Here is a 24,565-nt window from a genome sequence, read left to right on the forward strand (position 1 = left end):
TCTAGATCTATAAAGCATAGATACAATTCCCTGTTCCACTCATAACACTTCTCCATTATTTGCCGTAAGCTAAAGATCTGATCCTGACAACCTCTAAGAGGCCTAAACCGACACTGATTTTCATCCAATTGGTCCTCAACTAATACTCGCACTTTCCTTTCAACAATACCTGAGAAGATTTTACCCACAATGCTGATTAAAGAGATACCTCTGTAGTTGTTACAATCTTTTCTGTTTCCATGTTTAAAGACTGGTGTGATTATTGCTTTTGTCCAGTCTGATGGAACCTGTCCCGACTCCCAGGCCATTTCAATTATCCTGTGTAGCCATTTAAGACCTGACATTCCACTGTATTTGATGAGTTCTGACTTAATTTCATCCACCCCAGCTGCTTTATTGCACTGCAATCCATTGACCATTTTCTCCACTTCCTCGAATGTGATCCTATTTCCATCATCATTCCTATCCCATTCTACCTCGAAATCTGAAACATTGCTGATCGTATTTTCACCTACATTGAGCAACTCTTCAAAATATTCCCTCCATCTGCCTAAGGCATCCACAGGATTCACCAGCAGTTTTCCTGACCTGTCCAAAATACTTGTCATTTCCTTCTTACCTCCCTTTCGAAGACTGCTAATTACACTCCAGAATGGTTTTCCAGCAGCTTGACCCATAGTCTCCAACCTGTTTCCAAAGTCTTCCCAAGATTTCTTCTTGGATGCTGCAATTATCGGTTTGGCTTTGTTTCTTTCTTCAACATAACTTTCTCTGTCTACCTGAGTTCTAGTATGTAGCCATTTTTGATACGCCTTCTTTTTCCTTTTACAGGCTGCCTTGACTGTGTCATTCCACCAAGCTGTTTGCTTCATCCTACTTTTATACACTACTGTTCCAAGACATTCTTTAGCCACTTCTAGTACTGTGTCCCTGTACCTTGTCCATTCCTTTTCCAATGACTGTAATTGACTACATTCAACTAACTGGTACCTTTCTGAGATCGCTGTTATGTACTTGTGCCTGATTTCCTTATCCTGAAGTTTCTCCACTCTTATCCTCCTACATATGGACCAGACCTCCTGCACTTTCAGCCTCACAATCCCAATTTCACTGCAGATTAAATAACGATCAGTATCATCAAAGAATCCCCTGAATACACGTGTGTTCCTCACAGCCTTCCTGAATTCCTGATCTGTTGTTATATAGTCAATGACAGATCTGGTTCCCCTGCCTTCCCAAGTATACTGGTGAATGTTCTTATGTTTAAAAAAGGAGTTTGTGATTACTAAGCCCATACTAGCACAGAAATCCAAGAGTTGTTTCCCGTTCCTGTTGGCCTCCATATCCTCTCCAAATTTACCCATAACCCTTTCATACCCTTCTGTTCGATTTCCAGTCCTGGCATTAAAATGACCCATGAGCAGAACACTGTCCTTGTCCTTTACTCTAGCAACTACATCACTGAGTGCCTCATAAAAACTATCCATCTTATCTTGATCTGTCCCTTCACAATGCGAATATACTGACACAATCCTAATTTTCTTGCTAGACACTGTCAAATCTATCCACATCAGTCGTTCGTTTACATACCTTACTGCAACTACGCTGGGTTCCATTTATTTCCTGATGTAAAGCCCTACACCCCATTGTGCTATTCCTGCTTTGACTCCTGACAGGTAGACCTTGTATTCTCCCACTTCCTCTTCTTTCTCACCCCTTACCCGAATGTCACTAACAGCTAAAACGTCCAGCCCCATCTTACTTGCAGCCTCTGCCAGCTCTACCTTCTTCCCAGAGTAGCCCCCATTGATATTAATAGCTCCCCATCTCATTACCATTTGTTTGCCAAGTCGTATCTTAGGAGTCCCTGGTTTGTCAGTTAGAGGTGGGACTCCGTCACCTCCAAAGGTCCGAGGCATTTTGCTCTGACTGTTGCCAGCATCATATTTAAAGTAGCGGGGAAGCAGGTTGCTAGCCTTACTTGCCCCAAGTCCCATTGAGTTTTACCCCTAACGGTTGAGGGACTAACCGGTGGATTTGGTAGTCTTTGCCGTATGAGCACAAAGGTGACCACGACTCAGAATATGTCCAAGATGCCCAGCCTTATTCCAAAGTAACTGGTATCCCGACTGTCGGGACCACTTACTTGGTCACTCATACATTGCCCGTGGTTCATGAACTAGGACATGACTACAGGAACCCACACCATGAACCACAGATGTAATGTTAGCCAGCATGACCTTGCTGTGCTGGTACTGCAAATGGCTGAAACAAGGGGAAACTACTGCTGTTATTTTTCCTGAGACTGAAAGGATGTGTGACGAGATAAAAGAAATTTCACATCGTTAAGTAAGAGGAAAATTTAATTGTGATAGGGGACTGGAATTCAACTGAAGGAAAAGGAAGAGAAGGAAAAATAGTACGAAAATTTGGACTGGGAAAAGGACTGAAAGAGGAACATTGTATAACATGGACCAAACAAATGAGGTGATGCAACTGTTAAGGCACTGATCTCATATTCAGGAAGATAAGGTTTGCTCTGTCTAGCCATCCTGTTGTGGGTTTTCTGTGGTTTTTCTAGGTCGCCTTGGGCAAATGCTGGGATGTTTCCTTCATCATGGCCATGACTCATCACCTGTCCTAATCCTACAGAGCACACTGAAGTATTCTATGCATATCTATGTTTTGAGCTATTGAGTTTACTGCATTATCATTAAAACTCCTATATCATTGTGAGATGATCCTTGCATGAGTAAATAAATAAAGGAAACTGGCAGAATTTTGTACAGAGCATTACTTCATCATTGCTAACATTTGGTTTAGGAATTGTGCAAAGAGATTATAACATGGAAGAGACGTGAAGACGCTGGAAGGCCCCAGATTGATTACATAATGCTAAGGCAGACATTTAAAAGCAAATTTAAAATGTAGGACATTTCCAGTTGCAGACATTGACTCTGATAATAATTTATTGGTAATGATCTGTAAGTTAAAACTCAAGAAACTGCAACAGGGTTGGAAACTAAGGAGATGAATCCTGGATAAATAGAAACCTGAGGCTGGGAGTTTCAGAGAGTGCATTTAGCAATGTTTGAATGAAACAATGGAAGGGAATACAGTAGATGATGAATGGGTGACTTTGAGAGTTGAAATTGAGAAGGCAGCACAGCACCAAATAGATGAAAAGATCTAGTATAAATTCTTGGATAAAACAGTAGATACAGTGGTGAAAGGAGAAAATAGAAAAATGCAACAAATGAAACAGGAAAAGGTAATACAGACATCTAAAAAATGAGATAGGGAGAAAGTGTTAAATGGCTAAGCAGGAATGTTTAGAGGACAAGTATAAGGCCGTACAAGATGTATAATTAGCTGAATACAAATAGCTTCTATAGGAAGATTAAAGAGACTGCTTGAGAAAAAAGAAGCAACTGTATAAAAATCAGGAACTCATACGGCAAGCCAGTACTAAGTAAAGAAGGGAAAAGGGAAAGGTGATAGGTGGAAGGAAATGTATAGAGGAGCTCTACAAGATACATGAACTTTAAGAGAATCCTTGGGAGTACCAGTCATGACAAAACTATCCCACATGGTGTGCAAGATACATGAGGTGGGCAAAATATCTTCACACTTCAAGAAAACTGTAACAATTCCAATGAAAGCAAGTGGCGACATGTGAGAATATTACTGAACTATCAGTTTAATAAGACACAGTTGCAAAATACTGACTCAAATTATTTCCAGAAGAATGGAAAAACTGGTAGAAGCTGATCTTGGGGAAGATAAGTTTGGGTTATGGAGAAATGAAAGGACACATGAGCACTACTGACTATGAACACTCTTAGAAGATAGGTTAAAGAAAGGCAAATCTATTTTTATAGCAATTGCAGATTAAGAGTACACTTTTGACAATGTTGACTAGAATGCACACTTCGAATTTGTGATGGCAACAGGATAAAACACAGGGAGTGAGGGGTTACATAGATTTAGATACAGCTTTATGGAAAACAGACTGCGGTTGTATGAGTAGAAGGACATGAAAGAGAATTTTGTAATGTTAATAGCTACCTTGCAAAAAATGTCACAATGAAAACTAAAAAAAAGAGAAATTTAGTACAATAATGAAATCACATATTAGCTCTGGCACTTGTTGTTGATTTTGAAGGACATATAATCTGATAGGAAGCCAAGTAAGCTAAAGTGATAATTAAAATCCTTACCTATTGTTATTTCTTTTTACGGCATCACTCAGTAACACATTTATCATATACATCTCTCTGATATTAAACATAGGAGCAAAGATTAGATAAGAAATTTAGTAAAGAGTTTGAATGAATGAAAACATCCAAGACTAATTAATAGTTTAGAAACCAAAAACACAGTAGTGGAGTATGTCCTGTTTCGAACTTCCTAACAGATAAAAACTGTGTGACCCAAAGGAGCTCAAACATTGGACCTTGCCTGCTGCAGATAATGCACTTCAACTGAGCTATTCAGAAATGATTCACAATTCACTTCTGCCAGTACCTCTCCCTTACTTTCAAACTTCACAGAAGCTCTTCTGCATGCCTCGTTGGATTTGCAATCCTGGTTTGGCACACAGCTTTAACATGCCACAAAGTTTCAAAACTGCACAGACTCTACATCTACATGACTGCTCTGCAATTCACTCTTACGTGCTTGGCAGAGCGTTCATCGAACAATTTTCGGCCTATGCGATTCCACTCTTGAATAACATGTGGGAAAAAATGAATTCTTAAATCTTTCTGTGTGAGCTCTAATTTCTCCTATTTTACTACAATGATCATTTTTTTTTCCTATGTAGCTGAGACTCATCAAAATATTTTTGTACTCTGAGGAGAAAGTTGGTGAACGAAATTACATGAAAAAAATTCACTGCAAATGCCTTTGTTTTAAAAACTGCCATCCCAAACTGCTTACCACATCCATGACACTCTCCCTCATTTCTCGCTATAATACAAAACAAGCTGCCACTCTTTGAACTTTTTTGATGTTGAGTTGCTGAAGCTGTATGGTTACTTTATTTAAAAAGCACAACTGATTTCATAATGTTAGTTATGTCCCCCCCCCCTCCCCCCATGAACCATAGACCTTTCCGTTGGCGGAGAGGCTTGCGTGCCTCAGCGATACAGATAGCCGTACCGTAGGTGCAACCACAACGGAGGGGTATCTGTTGAGAGGCCAGACAAACGCGTGGTTCCTGAAGAGGGACAGCAGCCTTTTCAGTAGTTGCAGGGGCAACCGTCTGGATGATTGACTGATCTGGCCTTGTAATACTAACCAAAACGGCCTTGCTGTGCTGGTACTGAGAACAGCTGAAAGCAAGGGGAAACTACGGCTGTAATTTTTCCCGAGGGCATGCAGCTTTACTGTATGGATAAATGATGATGGCGTCCTCTTGGGTAAAATATTCTGGAGGTAAAATAGTTCCCCATTTGGATCTCCGGGTGGGGACTACTCAGGAGGATGTCATTATCAGGAGAAAGAAAACTGGCGTTCTACGGATCAGAGCGTGGAATGTCAGAGCCCTTAATCGGGCAGGTAGTTTAGAAAATTTAAAAAGGGAAATGGATAGGTTAAAGTTGGATATAGTGGGAATTAGTGAAGTTCGGTGGCAGGAGGAACAAGACTTTTGGTCAGATGAATACAGGGTTATAAATACAAAATCAAATTGGGGTAATGCAGGAGTAGGTTTAATAATTAATAAAACAATAGGAATGCGGGTAAGCTACTACAAACAGCACAGCGAACGCATTGTTGTGCCAAGATAGACACGACAGTAGTACAAGTCTATATGCCAACTACCTCTGCAGATGACAAAGAAATTGAAGAAATGTATGATGAAATAATAGAAATTATTCAGATAGTGAAGGGAGACGAAAATTTAATAATCATGGGTGACTGGAATTCGAGAGTAGGAAAAGGGAGAGAAGGAAACGTAGTAGGTGAATATGGATTGGGGGTAAGAAATGAAAGAGGAAGCCGCCTGGTGGAATTTTGCACAGAGCACAACTTAATCAGAGCTAACACTTGGTTCAAGAATCATAAAAGAAGGTTGTATACATGGAAGAACCCTGGAGATACTGACAGGTTTCAGATAGATTATATAATGGTAAGACAGAGATTTAGGAACCAGGTTTTAAATTGTAAGACATTTACAGGGGCAGATGTGGACTCTGACCACAATCTATTGGTTATGAACTGTAGATTAAAACTGAAGAAACTGCAAAAAGGTGGGAATTTAAGGAGATGGGACCTGGTAAACTGACTAAACCAGAGGTTGTACAGAGTTTCAGGGAGAGCGTAAGGGAAGAATTGACAAGAATGGGGGAAAGAAATACAGTAGAAGAAGAATGGGTAGCTTTGAGGGATGAAGTAGTGAAGGCAGCAGAGGATCAAGTAGGTAAAAAGACGAGGGCTAATAGAAATCCTTGGGTGACAGAAGAAATATTGAATTTAATTGACAAAAGGAGAAAATATAAAAATGCAGTAAATGAAGCAGGCAAAAAGGAATACAAACGTCTCAAAAATGAGATCAACAGGAAGTGGAAAATGGCTAAGCAGGGATGGCTAGAGGACAAATGTAAGGATATAGAGGCTTATCTCACTAGGGGTACGATAGATACTGCCTACAGGAAAATTAAAGAGACCTTTGGAGAAGAGAGAACGACTTGTCTGAATATCAAGAGCTCAGATGGAAACCCAGTTCTAAGCAAAGAAGGGAAAGCAGAAAAGTGGAAGGAGTATATAGAGGGTCTATACAAAGGCAATGTACTTGAGGACAATATTATGGAAATGGAAGAGGATGTAGATGAAGATGAAATGGGAGATATGATACTGCGTGAAGAGTTTGACAGAGCACTGAAAGACTGAGTCGAAACAAGGCCCCGGCAGTAGACAACATTCCATTAGAACTACTGACAGCCTTGAGAGAGCCAGTCCTGACCAAACTCTACCATCTGGTGAGCAAGATGTATGAGACAGGCGAAATACCATCAGACTTCAAGAAGAATATAATAATTCCAATCCCAAAGAAAGCAGGCGTTGACAGATGTGAAAATTACCGAACTATCAGTTTAATATGTCACAGCTGCAAAATATTAACGTGAATTCTTTACATACGAATGGAAAAACTGGTAGAAGCCGACCTTGGGGAAGATCAGTTTGGATTCCGTAGAAATATGGGAACACGTGAGGCAATACTGACCTTACGACTTATCTTAGAAGCTAGATTAAGAAAAGACAAACCTACGTTTCTAGCAATTGTAGACTTAGAGAAAGCTTTTGACAATGTTGACTGGAATACTCTCTTTCAAATTCTGAAGGTGGCAGGGGTAAAATACAGGGAGCAAAAGGCTATTTACAATTTGTACAGAAACCAGATGGCAATTATAAGAGTCGAGCAGCATGAAAGGGAAGCAGTGGTTTGGAAGGGAGTGAGACAGGGTTTTAGCCTATCCCCGATGTTGTTCAATCTGTATATTGAGCAAGCAGTAAAGGAAACAAAAGAAAAATTCAGAGTAGGTATTAAAATCCATGGAGACGAAATAAAAACTTTGAGGTTCGCCGATGACATTGTAATTCTGTCAGAGACAGCAAAGGACTTGGAAGAGCATTGAACGGAATGGACAGTGTCTTAAAAGGAGGATATAAGATGAACATCAACAAAAGCAAAACGAGGATAATGGAATGTAGTCGAATTAAGTCGGGTGATGCTGAGGGAATTAGATTAGGAAATGAGACACTTAAGGTAGTAAAGGAGTTTTGCTATTTGGGGAGCAAAATAACTGATGATGGTCGAAGTAGAGAGGATATAAAATCTAGACTGGCAATGGCAAGGAAAGCGTTTTAGGAGAAGAGAAACTTGTTAACATCGAGTGTAGATTTAAGTGTGAGGAAGTCATTTCTGAAAGTATATGTATGGAGTGTAGCCATGTATGGAAGTGAAACATGGACGATAACTGGTTTGGACAAGAAGAGAATAGAAGCTTTTGAAATGTGGTGCTACAGAAGAATGCTGAAGATTAGATTGGTAGATCTCATAACTAATGAGGAGGTACTGAATAGGATTGGGGAGAAGAGGAGTTTGTGGCACAACTTGACTAGAAGAAGGGATCTGTTGGTAGGACATATTCTGAGGCATCAAGGGATCACAAATTTAGTATTGGAGGGCAGGGTGGAGGGTAAAAATTGTAGAGGGAGCCCAAGAGATGAATACACTACGCAGATTCAGAAGGATGTAGGTTGCAGTAGGTACTGGGAGATGAAGAAGCTTGCACAGGATAGAGTAGTGTGGAGAGGTGCATCAAACCAGTCTCAAGACTGAAGACCACAACAAAAACATCAACAACAACAACAGTTACGTTGTCAGTTGAAGTCCATTACAACACGATATTGGAGATCAACTGATATTAAACTTTTCCCCCCAAGTCTTAGACTTTTACTCCATTTTAAAAATGAATTGGGGGAAAACTTTAATACCAACTGTACTCCAGTATCATGTTGTAATTGACTTCACCTGATGATGTAACTAATCTTACAAAACCAGTTGTGTTTTTTAAATAAACTAACCATAAAGCTGTGATGGTGTTTTTATTCACAATTAAGACTTTTAGCTGTGGATGTCTGTTAATTAAACTTCTGTGTTTTTGACCAGTCCTAAATGATAAAGGTCCCTTACCATGTACTGATACTCCAGAAAGATGGACTAGCGTTAGTGTATGCAGTCTCCCTATTACATCCGTTGTGTGTTCCAAGTGTTCCGACAATAAAACATAGTGTTTGGTTTGCCCTCCAACAACATTTTCTATGTGAATGTTCCAATTTAAGTTGTCCATAATTGTAATCCCTATGTATTTAATTGAATTGACAGCCTTAAAATTTGTGTGATTTATCAGGTAACTGAAAGTTAATGAATTTCTTTTAGTTCTCATCTGGATGATCTCACACTTTTTATTGTTTAAGAGTCAATTGCCACTTTTTGCACTGTACAAGTATCTTTACTAAATTATGTCTCTAAGTTGGTTATATAGTTTTTGGCCCTTCCCACCAGAAGAAGCCATCACTACTCAAAAATTTATGAAATGATGAAAAATAATTAATTAAATCATCCAAAATCATATTTAAATTTCACAGTAACAACACTCTTCAAAACAGTGTGCTCAGAGAGCAACTGGATACATACTGGCTGTCACAGAATGTGGCACTTTGGATGCACAGGATTCTTTGTGAATCTGGTTCTGATTCTTCACATAAGATATACCACACTTTTTAGCCTGAAATTTCTAGAGCTTCGGCTATTTAATGCATCTTTAATCGACAACTGAGGGCACCGTGGAGGGTAAAAATCGTAGAGGGAGACCAAGAGATGAATACACTAAGCAGATTCAGAAGGATGTAGGTTGCAGTAGGTACTGGGAGATGAAGGAGCTTGCACAGGATAGAGTAGCATGGAGAGCTGCATCAAACCAGTCTCAGGACTGAAGACCACAACAACAACAACAACAACAACAACAACAACCGACAACTTCCGATACTACACTGAGCAGTTTCTCAATGTTTTCATCTGTGTTTGCAGTTTTGAGTATCCTTTGCTTATGTTATTTTTAAGGTAAGTACAGTTGTGTCAAATTCAGCCATCAACATCTTAACTAACTCTTTATACATCATCAACACTGGGTGAATTTCCACAGTCAATAAATTGTCCAAAACAACTAATTGTATCAAAAGGAAAATTCACCTGAAGTAACGATAAAATCATGAGACAGAATGGCTGGATGGTACTTCCCTTGAGGAGGCAAAATTTTAATACTGCTGAAAAACACGTATAAATATTCTTTTATAAATGTCTATCAGCAGTAGGGAAAATTTCGCATTGAGAAGGTAACTCCTGGCCAAAAATTCTAAATCATAATTTTATAGCTTTTTTAATAGTTTTTGATTGTATAGTATTCCAATTTATCCACTTGAACTAAATACAACTGCTTTAAAAAGCTGGACAAATGATACTAAGCCACAGTTCAAGCTGACTTTTGATTAACATTCTTGCTTATCACACACCAGCATAACAAAAATAAGATTTAAATGCTTTAGGTACCATCTCAGTGCCACACTAAAAACCTTCTTCTTGCCCTCGCACAATTATACAGCACTTTCATATGTAATTACATCACATACAGAGGTGTGGAGCATTTACACTCTTATACAATACTGAACTATAGTATACTGAACTTGTATCTATGCTTTCTGACACTCAGAGTTAAGTAAAAAAAACATACATGTACTGCAGTGCTGGTGACACTGCTGTCTCTCCGACTCAGTGGTGACAGGTAATTATTCATATTAGAATAATAAATTTCAAATATATCCATACAAATGTGTTGTTTTTCATTTCACGTTGAGTTAATGAGAATTGTGACATTTAGATATTGTCTTTTCCACTTAAGGTGGACTTTTGCAGTGCTGGGCAGTATTATCTTTTATTCAATGATCAGCAGTGACAAGAAGACGGCAGTGACATTGTCAAAATATGGCATGCTCTTTATTGTGAAAATAAACAATTAATTAAAATTTGATCTACCTGTTGTGAACAAATTGAGCAAATTTGTAATTCAATATACATAAAGAGTTGTTATTTTGCTGGCAGTCAAAGGACAAAGCTCAAACTCTGTACAATATTAAAACTCGAGAAAGCTACCTACTATAATGAAAGTTAATAATCTCTGACACAATATAATTTAAAAAAGTATTTTAAGATTTGAAATTTTAGGAGATGGTAATCTTAGAGGAGTTTTGTAGAAATAAATGGCAACCTCTTTAACTGAATATATATATTTTTTAAATTTAATAGTGTTATTCATTCTGTGATGTTTCTTTCCTCTGGATCAAAATACAAGAAAATTAATGGAAAAAAATAAAGCAAAAAAGAAATCAAACAGTGCTGTAGTTTCTTTCAGCTCATACCATAGAAGTCAATAATCCACATGGTCACTGAAAATTCAGATAACAGTAGTAATTCAATATATTGTAAAGGAGTGATGAATTGTATGTGAATCAGTGTGAACACACAACTATGTCGTCCAGTCAGCTGCAGTGCAAAAACAATGAGCCTTTAAATTTTTTTTTCTTTTTTTTTTTTTTGTTCCAGTCTTTGATCACAATATAAATTCCTCTGATGATGACCTGTTTCAGTCAGTAATGAACATCTTCAGATCTACAATATAAAAAATAATATACACCTAGTGGCAGTGACAATACCATTACGTCTTTATCACATTAGGACTTGGTGTAGAACAGGTATGCTTTACCTTATTTTATCTATACATTTCCCACTTTTTATGAGAGTATACTGTGATATGAAATGCTGTATTGTTTTGAAAGATAGACTGCCCACTAGGCATATATTATTTTTTATATTGTAGTTCTGACGATGGTCATTACTGACTGAAACCAGTCATCGTCGAAGGAATTTGTATTGTGATCAAAGACTGGAATAAAAAAACATTTGACACTACCTGGATCACTGTTTATATTCGCGACTATGTTGCAGCTGGTGAAACTAAAAATGAGCCTTTACTCCTGCTATTATTGGTATGACATCTAAAGTTATTTAAACTGAATGAGAAGAGAGTCACATAGATAACAACACAAATAATAAAAAGAAAACTCACCTCACTAATGGCATGGGGATGTCCCTCTGCACCCTGTACACTCTTGTCCATGGAGGTACAAGTGCAAGAATGCGTGCAACAAGGTCAACGAGTGTGCTTGGTGGGTAACTTTTGTACCTTCCAGTTTTCCAGAGTTCATAAAGTCCCGTGCCACGAATCACTAGCGTTGGATAAATCTTTAAACCATCTGCTCGAAATGCTGGATTCTCAAAGAATTCCTGTGGGGACAATTTTAATAGCACTGCTGTAAGACTGACACAAATTTATCTGCCTGCATTTTAACTAAATTATTTCTTTTACCAAAACAGCATGAGGGAGAAACACCACTTGCTGTGTAGGAAAAGTACTGAGCAGGAAAAGTTAAAGTGAGAGAGAGAAGGGGAGGGGGAAAGGAGGGGGGAGAGGAGGGAGGGAGGGAGGGAGGGAGGGAGAAAGAGGTGGGGGAGCAGGAGGGGAGGGAGAGAGAGAGAGAGAGAGAGAGAGAGAGAGAGAGAGAGTACTCTGGCTTGTCAAAGGATTCGTCTGAAAGCTAGCAAAGTTTTCTTTCTCTTGTGTTTGTGGGTGTCTCTCTCAATGACTTACAGCTTCTATTATTTGGAGAGTGCTCTTCCTTTCTCCTAAATCATTTAATTTTACAGTAGTTTTCAGATACCATTACAATAATAATTTAGCTCCAGTAGTTCTGTATTGATACTTACTATAAACTGTTCAATGTCTCTTTCAAAATCAACATTTGGAAGATCTGGCATCATATGAACAACCACCTTAAAGCCAGCATCTTTTGCCAAATGGAAGCTCTCACAGACTGCTTTCACTGTGTGTCCCCTATTTGTGTCTCTTGCAACATCTTCATATACAGATTGGACTCCAATCTCTAGACGAGTGCATCCATATCTCAACATATCTGACAAATGCCTTTTGAGACAATAATCTGGCCTAGTTTCAATAGTAATTCCAATGCATTTAGTCTTACTTTTCTCTGAATATCTGAAACATACATTCAGCATGATAGTGGGTAGAATAACAAACAGTTATTGCTAGTGCAATTATTATTCACAGAGAACTAAGAGCAATCCATCCTGATGTTTCATGGTGAAATGGCATTTGAGGATACTCACTTCACAGCTTCATCCACATTGTTGCTTGTGTGTCCAGATAGAGCATCATGCAAATTTCTAATAAAATAATCTCTGTAATCCTCTGGCAAGCACATAAAGGTTCCACCCATGACTATAAATTCAACTTTATCTACGCTGTGGCCAAGCTGCTTCAACTGAAAAATGTAATGCACACGAATAATAACTCTGTAATGAAAAATCTGCAAATGAGAGGGGATTGTAAATGTGCTAGCACATTAAAGCAATTAGAAATGAAGAATCATCTGATATGGCGTAACACACATTTCTTAACAATGCACAGATAAAGGCTGGATTTTCCTAAGAAGCATTTCATAACATTAGTAGAGTTGGCAGGGAATGACATGTACAGAAAATCCTATTGCTCTGTTGAAGTAGAGAATTATATGTCAGTGGATAATGTGTGACTGGAAATGACTGACAAGCTATGGCTAGTGATGCACTCTGATCACATTGGTGTACTTATTTTTTACCAGTCAGATGATATGGAATTTCCCCTTCATTACTCTCTCCTCTGCATTTTTCTGTTATGTATAATCTCTTTGGTCTTGCTTTTACATTTTGTGAGTTCTTACACAGTCTTTCCTTTCCTCTGCTGCTTCTTTACACTTGCGAACCCACCTATCCCCTTCTTATTTCTGAGTTTTCAACTGCTTTCACCCCTCTGTCAGTCTTCACTTCACATTTTCCCCAAATAAAATCCTTGCTGATATTTCATTATCAGTTTCCCTTCTGTGTCTTCCTTTGATACAGAACTCTGCCTGTTCTGTAATCTTTTGTTTTTATTATTTAAAAAATCTCAATTACGTTTGTTTATTTTGTAAGGTTGCCTGATGACGGTACTGACTGAAAAAGTTAACACCATTAACATTAAATAAACGAGACTGAGACCGGTTTTTATAATGAAGACATAGCTAGAGGTCTGTGTGGATAAGAAAACAGCTATTTGCATCTGCACCACATCTGCAAGACCCTTATCCACATGTGCAAGTTCCTTATCCATATTTATGTACACTAAAAGTTTTGTAAAGCAATTTAAGCACCACCACTCTTCTAAAAGGCTTCTGCCTCGTCTGAATTTTCGTGTGCTAAGTCCACATTCTGCTTTGTTGTGTATTAAGGGTAGACATATTTCCATGACAGCCATATCAAATTTAAACTCTTCTTTTTCATAAAAGAATAAGTACAAAACTTACTTGCTATTTATTTATGCAAATAGCCATTTGATGAGAAGAAATTTCATACTCGTTTTCTAACATTTTATGTGTGGGACTCTTAACTTAGGTGACCATATTTCTATATAACAGGGCCTGCCATATTCTCGATGGTCAGCAAATAATAACATTCTGTCATGATGACTGAAGAGATTTTTCAAATTTTCCTGTGGGCCATTTTCACTGCAAATGGGAAATCAAATGAAGTCATGGCACAAGTTGTCTTATGTTGCAAACTGTTAAATGTTAGTCACATAGTTGGTTTATCATATGTACAACAATTACCTCTGTGTTAAAATTATGTCAACGTGTTACTCTTCTCATCATAACAAGTATGTGCTAAAATTATGTCAACATGTTACTCTTCTCACCATAACAAGTATAACTTTTAAATATGCTTAATGCAAACATTGATAGCTTCATACATTTTATACCAAACATTATTTAAGACATATTTGATTATCAAAAAGGATCGAGAATACGAAAAGGAAAATTCCAAAGAAAAGGTTGTCCTAAAAAAATCTAGTTACCTCGCTGTAGTCACATTTTTAAATTGTATAACTAAGCTCTCTTACAGCAAAAGAAACAGGAATTAGATGTAAGGAAGCTGCCTATAGGATTTAAAAGTATGCAAAACCAGGAAGAAAACCATGTCATCACCTTTAGTCCAGAAGATGTTAACAGTGTGTATTTCCTTCTCCAGCACATTGCACAATCAAACATATGTAGTGGTACCGCATCCTCTAAAATATAAAATCTGTAATTGTAAAGTTCAACGAACTGTCTTACAGCAATTCCCACTCCATTGGAAAAGCAGACATCCGGTGGTGAATAATCAAATGGGCAGGCACACCATAGAGAATTCTCACTCACTGTGAGCAACGAAATGTACTGGCACAGTATATTCTCATGATTTGTTGGACACACTTTACATTATAGCCGACCTCATAGGCATAGCATCAGTCAGAAAGTGCTTCACAGACTGCATAGTTGGTAGGGGCAGCTATAGTGACAATAGCCAGAAGCTAAGGAACAGAAAGAGACTTGCACTTTACCTAGACCTTGCAAGCATTCCAAAAATCCCCACAGCTTTTAAGTTTTTAGCTAACATTACAATAGACGTGTGGTGCTGATTCATGCAATATTTTTCACTGATGGCAGGCAACATAATTATATGAAAAGCTTATAATAAGATTGATACTGTCCTTTAATTTTTAACTACAGAGCAATTACTGTGGATATCCACAGATAACCCATGGATATCTAGAACTGCACACATTTTTATCCACAAGATCAATTATTGCACTAACATCTAGACATAGCAATGGCTGTAGTTCCACAGACATTATGTCTAAAGTTATTACTCTTGCCTTTCTCTTTTAGACAGAATTCTGAGTATTTCTCATTTAATTATTGAACTGGGCTCATTATTTGAATGATGCCTTGCCAAAAAGTCATTGAAACAAAAATTGATTGGTTATTACCAAATCAACTTCTAAATATGTGTGGGCGACAGATATATTTGTGTGCATGTGCAGATAAAATTTGGATATTAAATGGCAATATGTGATTTACATGTATGTATTCATCACTTCAAATTAACTGCTGTGGCCAAAATCAGCTGACTGTACAAGATATAGACTTCTGTCTAATTATTACAGCCAAATAAAGGAACAATAACTTCACTTAATAATTAATGTCAGAAATGAAAATGAGGGACAGCATGTAAAATTATGAAAAAAGTCTGTGAAGTTTCTCAACTTATTAAGCCATGTGGAAGAACTAGCCACCATGGCCTCTCATAGCAAATAATGAGCAAACACACATCTACTGCAGTACTTTGTTTGATGCCAGCTTGATTCTGGTTTCCACATTATATCTGCTTATTTGAAGATATTTCATGAGAGTGTGCAGTTGGCCACGGACAACTAGCCCCATTCCCTGGTTCTGAACACAGGGTGACTGCCACTTTCTGTTAGACAGAAAAACTGCAGCGTACAGTACCTCTAATCAATTTACAGTACCTCTAATCAATGGCATGATCAACCATTGCTTATTCACCACCACCACCACCACCACCTCAAACAACTTATGCCAAAGTCGGAGCTTGGTTACTCCAGACATACAGCATAATTTTAGACCTGACATCTGTTTGAAAAGCAAGCACTGTCTGTAATTTTTAAATTTCCCTTGTTCAACATTTCAGCCAAGCTACACAGATTTATTACAGTATGTGCATGTGGTTCAAAGGAAGCAGACACACTTGGCTACTCTGCAGATTTTCCTGGCCATATCCTCAGGATTCATCTACCTGAAACACTCTCACTACACAACAATAAGCTATATGTAATTCTAAGAGCACTATAGCAAATGAGTCAAGATCAATGGAGGAGTTTTCCAATTTGCTCTGGTTGCACAAGTGATCCCAAGTAATTTAACTGATTTACCAAAAAGAGAAAATTGACCTGTCCTTCCTTTTTTCCCCATAAGAGCAGTTTAGGGCATTATGCTATGTATTAGGCTACATTGGGATCCAAGGTTAATGAAGAAGCAGACACAGCAGCCAAGGAAGCTTATGTACCACACCCTACAAGATATTTTCTCATTGTTCAGTAAGAAAAACAAGAGCTGCTGCAATGAGGAATCACTGGAACCGACAGACAATAAGCTGCAGGTGACAAAACTTATTTATTGTCTATGGCATTCTTACATCCGATTACAGCAACATGACAAAGTGGCATTGACCAGTCACATTTCATTTAATCCCGATCAAAGGCCAGAAGAAAATTTAAGTGGTGGCCAACCCTTTATTTCAGATGACAATATAAATTTGGACATTTTAGGATGTTGCGGAATGACTAGCTCACCCATCTTCAGTTTAGTGGAGACCCAGCCACAAGGATTTACTTTAGTATCTCAATGTATCTATTTTAGTAGAAACTTTTTAGCATTTTACCATTTCAACCACACTCATCTCACACTATTTTACAATGGGTATTACACACCCAACTATTGAGGACACAATAACACTATTGTTATCATCATCATCATCATCATCATCATCATAATATCAGAACACCACCACCACCACCACCACCACCACCACCACCTCCTCCTCCTATTATAAAGTCTCCCACCTCTGGGCCTTTCACTGAGAAACAAAGATTAATAGAGATGCATCCATCTGTGAAAAGGTCTATGCACAAAACATAGAACTACTACCATCATCATACCTTAGCAAAAGATCTGGTAGAGAACCGAGAAAATTCTGGCCCTGTGTAAAATCACTAAGTGAGTCTAAGGCTTCCATCCAGTCACTTGTTGACCAATATGGTGTGGCAGTTGACGGTACCAAATGAAAGTTTTAAATTTCACATCCAAGAAATTGTTCACACAGGAGAATCATACAAACATACCATAGTTTGACCAGTGAACAGACTCCAGTATGGAAGACATAGTAATAAGCATCCCTGGCATAGAGAAACAACTGAAGGAGTTGAAAACAAATAAGTCACAAGGTCCGGATGGAATCTCAATTCAATTTTTCAAAGAGTACTCTATGGGATTTGCCTCTTACCTAGCTTGCATTTATTGTGAATCTCTTGTCCAGCACGCAAACACTGCAACTGGACATCCACCGAGCAGCAAAAGGTGGCCTTTTCAAATGAATCACATTTTAAACTCCATCGGGCAGATGGTTGTTGGTGTGTAAAGCTCTGCAACAATCATCAAGAGAGTCTATGCCAGAGGAGAGAGTATTATGGTCTGGGAGAATGTGCTCATGGTATTCTCTGGGTGATCTCATTCTGGAAGGAATAACGGATCAACACAAGTGTGCATCCATCCTACATGTAGTTTGTTTTCTCCTTGGTATGATGGCATCTACCAGCAGGACAATGCAGCATGTCATACAGCTCTCAGTGCATGTGCAAGTTCAAAGTAAACCAGAATGAGTTTACCATAATCCCCTGCCCACCAAACTCACTGGATTTAAACGAATCAATAATCTGTGGGACCAAATCAATTGGGCTGTTTACACCATGGGTACTTAACTGAGAAACTTAGGGCAGCTGACCACAGCACTGGAGTCAGCATGGCTCCACATCCCTGTTGGTACCTTCCAGAACCTCACTGACACTTTTCCTCCATATCCACACATTAATGTGAATGGATCATGTATGTAATTCATGTATATATAGTAGTAGATGTCCTGTGACACGAAACATTTACAACTGTCTGCATGCTGGTAGCTGAAGTATTCATGCACTGAGCTTACTGCTATAGAGAACTGGCAGTGTCACCTGTCCATAGCTCAGGAACCCCAGGTGAGCAATACCCCTCTCCTCCCTCAACCCTCATGGGCTCTTTAGTAACACTGCCTTACATGCAGATGGACGATAGACATATCAATTTGAGTAACCTCATATACACATACACCCAGTGAAGGAGCCTGTAGTGAGCAGCAGTCTTTGCCTCAGTTGCCATTTTTCAATTTGCCTCTATAAGTGGCCTCAGCAGTGAGGACTGTCTGTCTGTTTAGTGCCATGGATCATGAACTTGTGATTTCTACCACTTCTTGTTTATAAAAATTTTGATTATGAAATACATGTTGTCCAGTGAAGGTGTGCTTGGAATTGAAGAATTAGAGTCCAAGAATGACTTAGATGGATGACGTATATTTCATAATCAAAGTTCCATATAAGTAAAAGATGGTAGAAACCATATATTCATGAACTGTTGCACTAAACATACAGTAAGAGGTCAGCACTCGAACGACCTCTGAATAATTTCTATTGTGGCCCAAGCATGACTTAGATGGACTACATATATTTCATAATCAAAGTTCCATATAAGTAAGAGGTGGTGGAAACCATATATCCATGAACTGTTGCACTAAACACACAGCAGGCAGTCAGCACTTGAATGATCTCTGAATAATTTCTATTGTGGCTCAGACGAACACTTGGCCAAGAACTGCTTTAGCTTTGTTCCTGGACTAAATGAATATTTACATTGTTTTTATGTTAAGTTATTACATTCCATAAATTTGCATCTGCATCATTCTCCACGAGACACTTAATGGAGTGTGGAGGAAGGTACTCCCCCCCCTACCCTGTTCCTGTTGTGAATGGTTGGTAGGAAGAATGATTGTTGGTAAGCCCATGCAGTGGCTCTAATTTCTCAAATTTCCTCATTGTGGTCATCACATAAGATGTAGGTGGGAGGAAGTAATATGTTATGTCCTTAAGTGATGGTGGAATGTTATGACAGTGTGCGCAATGTTACTATGCAGCAACTTTAATTTATAACAGCATTATATAATTAGTGAGTCATGAATCTGGAGTATCCTCCTCTTTATGATATTTATGAATGGTGAATACCAATCAGTCATTTGATACAAGTTTCTACAAATTCACGACTCTCCTCAGCACCATGTACCAAAATCATCAAAGTCATTGGTAGAATCTGACTGCACAGATGGCTCACCACAGACAGCTAATCATGTGTTACCATCACACTCTCAATGTAAATGTTTCTGAAAGCCTGCCCAAACAGTCAGCCCACACCACTGGAACTTAGGTGCGTCATGTCACAAATATGTACTTACGATGACACCAGATCCTGGCCTGGGAGTAGTTTACATAGGTTTCTGGAAAACAAGTATACAAATTTAGTGTAGGTGACAATACAGACACAGGCACAACAGCCACAGAAGTGATGTGAAACAGTCCTATGGCCCAATAAAAGGTGAAATAGTACAGCCACCACCATCACTATCCATGCCACATTATATTTGGTGCTGCTGTTTCCATCTACATTTTACATAAGAATCCTGCACTGGTTTATACATTATGGCCTTTCAATCAGGGAATGAATGGACCATATGGTGGTTCAAATCTACTCTCTGCTTGCTTCTTCTACGACCCTCCTCAAATCTGTGGAAAACCACAACCCACTCAATGTGTGATCTGAATGACCTGTGGGACCCCCCCCCCCCCCACTCACCGCCCCCCGCCCCCCCCTCCTCCCTTCCTCCACGTTACCACAGACAGAATATATCGTTCCAAAAGCAAGGAGTATTTTTTATTCTTTCAGAGTTTCTATCAGTACTACTAGGAGTTGCATCAAATGATGGTGAGTACTGCCCAGCTTTCTGTCACTCTAAAATTTTAAGGCTTAACCATCAGGTCAAGAAAATTACCAAGATCACATATTTTTCTTTATTTATTTCTCACTGTGCAATTAAACATATTATTACTTAAAAAGGAAAATTATAGTGCAGACGTGGATTAGCTGGAGGCCAAGTTTTTGTAACCTACTTACTTGTTCAACCCTATGTCTTGTTTGTAAATATGGATTGTATCGTGCTCTGATGGCTCGCATGGATGTTGGTTCATATCCTGTGTAAGATTGTGTTGAATACTCAAAATCAGAGTCTGGACCTCCAGGACAATACACACATATGTTACCAGTCATATTGATGTGTGGACAGCGATGTGGCTTGCACATCACAGCAACCACTGCAATCTGCAACAGATTTTAGAGACAGTAAAGATAAAGCTGCATGTATTTCTCATCAAAATATAGAGAAAATATCATCATCATCATCATCATCAACAACAACAACAACAACAACAACAACAACATCAACAAAGAAAAAAGGAAAGGTAACACACACCCGTAACCAATTTGTGCGCTGCTTTTCATGCAATATTCTCTTATTTCATCATGTTCTTGATAAAATAATCAGGCACAAAAATGTTTAAATTATGTGTTAGTGCCATCTATATTAAATTTAAGTAATATATACAATCACCTCATTATTTCATATTTTAATCTCATCAATTAGCAATTATAAATTGACATGGTATAATACAGTAGTTCAATTAAATACACCATTGTTATGGACTCTAAGTTAATGTTACTTCTGTTACTTATTACCACCAAAAGGTATGTTCTGATCAGCTGTTCCAGGTGCTGATTATTGTGACAAAGTTTCTGCAACTTATGACGAATTGCTACGAAACACTCATGTCTGTTACCTAAACTACTGTTAATTGGTTATGAAAATACACTATATGGAGCCAGAAGAACAAACTCATCTATATGATACCCGCTGATGCCAGAGACTCAATCACAACATCAAAGGTGTCTGTTTAAATAGTGTGTGCCTTTAGCTGTTTGACCCTCCACACATGAATTGTACACTGATAACTCTGTAGTACAACTCGAGTGCGAGAATGAAAATTTTCTCAAAATCTTTTACTACAAACCAAAAGACTGTTGTACAGTTACTTTCTCCATGATCCTCTCTAACCTTTTTTAAGTTGCCTCAGAGCTCAAATTGTTTAAAATTTCTGGCACATCTGGACTCTACATCTGTCCATTGTTTTAATTGATCTGAAGGCTGACCGATCCATTGTCATTCTTCTGGCGGACAAGTGTTCCACGACCGTGGTACTTGATCGTCGGGAGTATGTGGCTGAGGGACTGTGTCAGCTTTCAGACAACACTACATACAAAGTTTGCCAAGGTAATCCCATTCCTGATGTCCAGGTGGAGCTCCAAGGAATCCTCAGAACCTTAGGCCCCCTACAAAACCTTTCACCTGACTCCATCAACCTCCTGACCCCACCGACACCCCGCACCCCTACCATCTACCTTCTTCCTAAAATTCACAAACCCAATCATCCCGGCCGCCTCATTGTAGCTGGTTACCAAGCCCCCACAGAACGTTTCTCTGCCTACGTAGATCAACTCCTTCAACCCATTACATGCAGTCTCCCATCCCTCATCAAAGACACCAACCACTTTCTCGAACGCCTGGAATCCTTACCCAATCTGTTACCCCCGGAAACCATCCTTGTAACCATTGATGCCACTTCCTTATACACAAATATTCCGCACATCCAGGGCCTCGCTGCGATGGAGCCTTTCACGTCAATCACCTGCCACCCTACCTAAAACCTCTTTCCTCATTACCTTAGCCAGCTTCATCCTGACCCACAACTTCTTCACTTTCGAAGGCCAGGCATACCAACAATTAGAGGGAACAGCCATGGGTACCAGGATGGCCCCCTCGTACGCCAACCTGTTCATGGGTCGCTTAGAGGAAACCTTCTTGGTTACCCAAGCCTACCAACCCAAAGTTTGGTACAGATTTATTGATGACATCTTCATAATCTGGACTCACAGTGAAGAAGAACTCCAGAATTTTCTCTCCACCCTCAACTCCTTTGGTTCCAACAGATTCACCTGGCCCTACTCCAAATCCCATGCCACTTTCCTTGACGTTGACCTCCATCTGTCCAATGGCCAGCTTCACACGTCCGTCCACATCAAACCCACCAACAAGCAACAGTACCTCCATTATGACAGCTGCCATCCATTCCACATCAAACGGTCCCTTTCCTGCAGCCTAGGTCTTCATGGCAAACGAATCTGCTCCAGTCCAGAATCCCTGAACCATTACAACAACAACCTGAAAACAGCTTTTGCATCCCGCAACTACCCTCCCGACCTGGTACAGAAGCAAATAACCAGAGCCACTTCCTCATTCCCTCAAACCCAGAACCTCCCACAGAAGAAACACAAAAGTGCCCCACTTGTGACAGGATACTTTCCGGGACTGGATCAGACTCTGAATGTGGCTCTCCAGCAGGGATACGACTTCCTCAAATCCTACCCTGAAATGAGATCCATCCTTCATGAAATCCTCCCCACTCCACCAAGAGTGTCTTTCCACCGTCCACCTAACCTTCGTAAACTCTTAGTTCATCCCTATGAAATCCATAAACCACCTTCCCTACCCTCTGGCTCCTGCCCTTGTAACTGCCCCCGGTGTAAAACCTGGCCCATGCACCATCCCACCACCACCTACTCCAGTCCTCTAAGCCGGAAGGTGTACACGATCAAAGGCACAGCCATGTGTGGAAGCACCCACGTGATTTACCAACTGACCTGCCTACACTGTGAAGCTTTCTATGTGGGAATGACCAGCAACAAACTGTCCATTCGCATGAATGGACACAGGCAGACAGTGTTTGTTGGTAATGAGGATCACCCAGTGGCTAAACATGCCTTGGTGCACAGCCAGCACATCTTGGCACAGTGTCACACCTTCCGGGTTATCTGGATACTTCCCACTAACACCAACCAGTCAGAACTCTGGAGATGGGAACTTGCCCTTCAGTATATCCTCTCTTCTCGTTATCCGCCAGGCATCAACCTCCGCCAATTTCAAGTTGCTGCCGCTCATACCTCACCTGTCATTCAATAACATCTTTGCCTCTGTACTTCCACCTCGACTGACGTCTCTGCCCAAATTCTTTGCCTTACATATATCTGCTTGTGTCTGTATATTTGCAGGTGTGGGGGTGTGTGTGTGTGTGTGTGTGTGTGTGTGTGTGTGTGTGTGTGTGTGTGTGTGTGCGCGCGCACGCGTGAGCGAGTGTATATCTGTCCTCTTTCCCCCCAAAGGTAAGTCTTTCCGCTCCCGGGATTGGAATGACTCCTTACCCTCTCCTTTAAAACCCACATCCTTCCATCTTTCCCTATGAAGCAACCGTGGGTTGCGAAAGCTTGAGATTTGTGTGTGTGATTGCTATTGTCTCTATCAACATACCAACGCTTTCATTTGGTAAGTTACAGAATCTTTATTTTTATATATATCTCACAAATTTCAAGCTTTCGTAGCCCACGTTTGCTTCATCAGGAAAGAGGGAAGGAGAGGGAAAGAGGAAAGGATGTGGGTTTTAAGGGAGAGGGTAAGGAGTCATTCCAATCCAGGGAGCGGAAAGACTTACCTTAGGGGGAAAAGCAGCAGGTATACAATCGCGCGCACACACACATATCCATCCATACATATACAGACAGACATATGTCTGCTTGTGTCTGTGTATGTGTGGATGGATATGTGTGTGTGTGCGCGCGAGTGTATACCCGTCCTTTTTCCCCATAAGGTAGGTCTTTCCGCTCCCGGGATTGGAATGACTCCTTACCCTCTCCCTTAAAACCCACATCCTTTCGTCTTTCCCTCTCCTTCCCTCTTTCCTGATGAGGCAACAGTTTGTTGTGAAAGCTTGAATTTTGTGTGTATGTTTGTGTGTCTATCGACCTGCCAGCGCTTTCGTTTGGTAAGTCACATCATCTTTGTTTTTTTTATATATATATAATAGAGGGAAACATTCCACGTGGGAAAAATATATCTAAAAAGAAAGATGATGAAACTTACCAAACAAAAGCGCTGGCAGGTCGATAGACACACAAACAAACACAAACATACACACAAAATTCTAGCTTTCGCAACCAATGGTTGCCTCGTCAGGAAAGAGGGAAGGAGAAGGAAAGACAAAAGGATATGGGTTTTAAGGGAGAGGGTAAGGAGTCATTCCAATCCCGGGAGCGGAAAGACTTACCTTAGGGGGAAAAAAGGACAGGTATACACTCGCACACACACACATATCCATCCACACATACACAAACAAAGCAGACATTGCTTGTATCTGTGTATGTGTGGATGGAT

General features: G+C 39.6%; 1 protein-coding gene across 2 annotated transcripts in view; it reads right to left on the reverse strand.

Annotated features, from left to right (window-relative positions):
• LOC124777557 (elongator complex protein 3) overlaps window positions 1-24,565 on the reverse strand; it is a 76,549-nt gene that overhangs the window by 29,594 nt on the left and 22,390 nt on the right. For both annotated transcript variants that reach the window (XM_047253012.1, XM_047253013.1), the window contains exons 3-6: window positions 20,365-20,568; window positions 12,809-12,963; window positions 12,389-12,677; window positions 11,691-11,908 (exon numbers count right to left, since the gene is read on the reverse strand). In XM_047253012.1, the coding sequence (XP_047108968.1) occupies window positions 11,691-11,908; window positions 12,389-12,677; window positions 12,809-12,963; window positions 20,365-20,568 (866 nt within the window). The remainder of the gene's footprint in view (window positions 1-11,690; window positions 11,909-12,388; window positions 12,678-12,808; window positions 12,964-20,364; window positions 20,569-24,565) is intronic.

The sequence above is a fragment of the Schistocerca piceifrons genome, chromosome 2 (assembly GCF_021461385.2).
Source record: "Schistocerca piceifrons isolate TAMUIC-IGC-003096 chromosome 2, iqSchPice1.1, whole genome shotgun sequence".
In the NCBI taxonomy this organism is placed as follows: Eukaryota; Metazoa; Arthropoda; class Insecta; order Orthoptera; family Acrididae; genus Schistocerca; species Schistocerca piceifrons.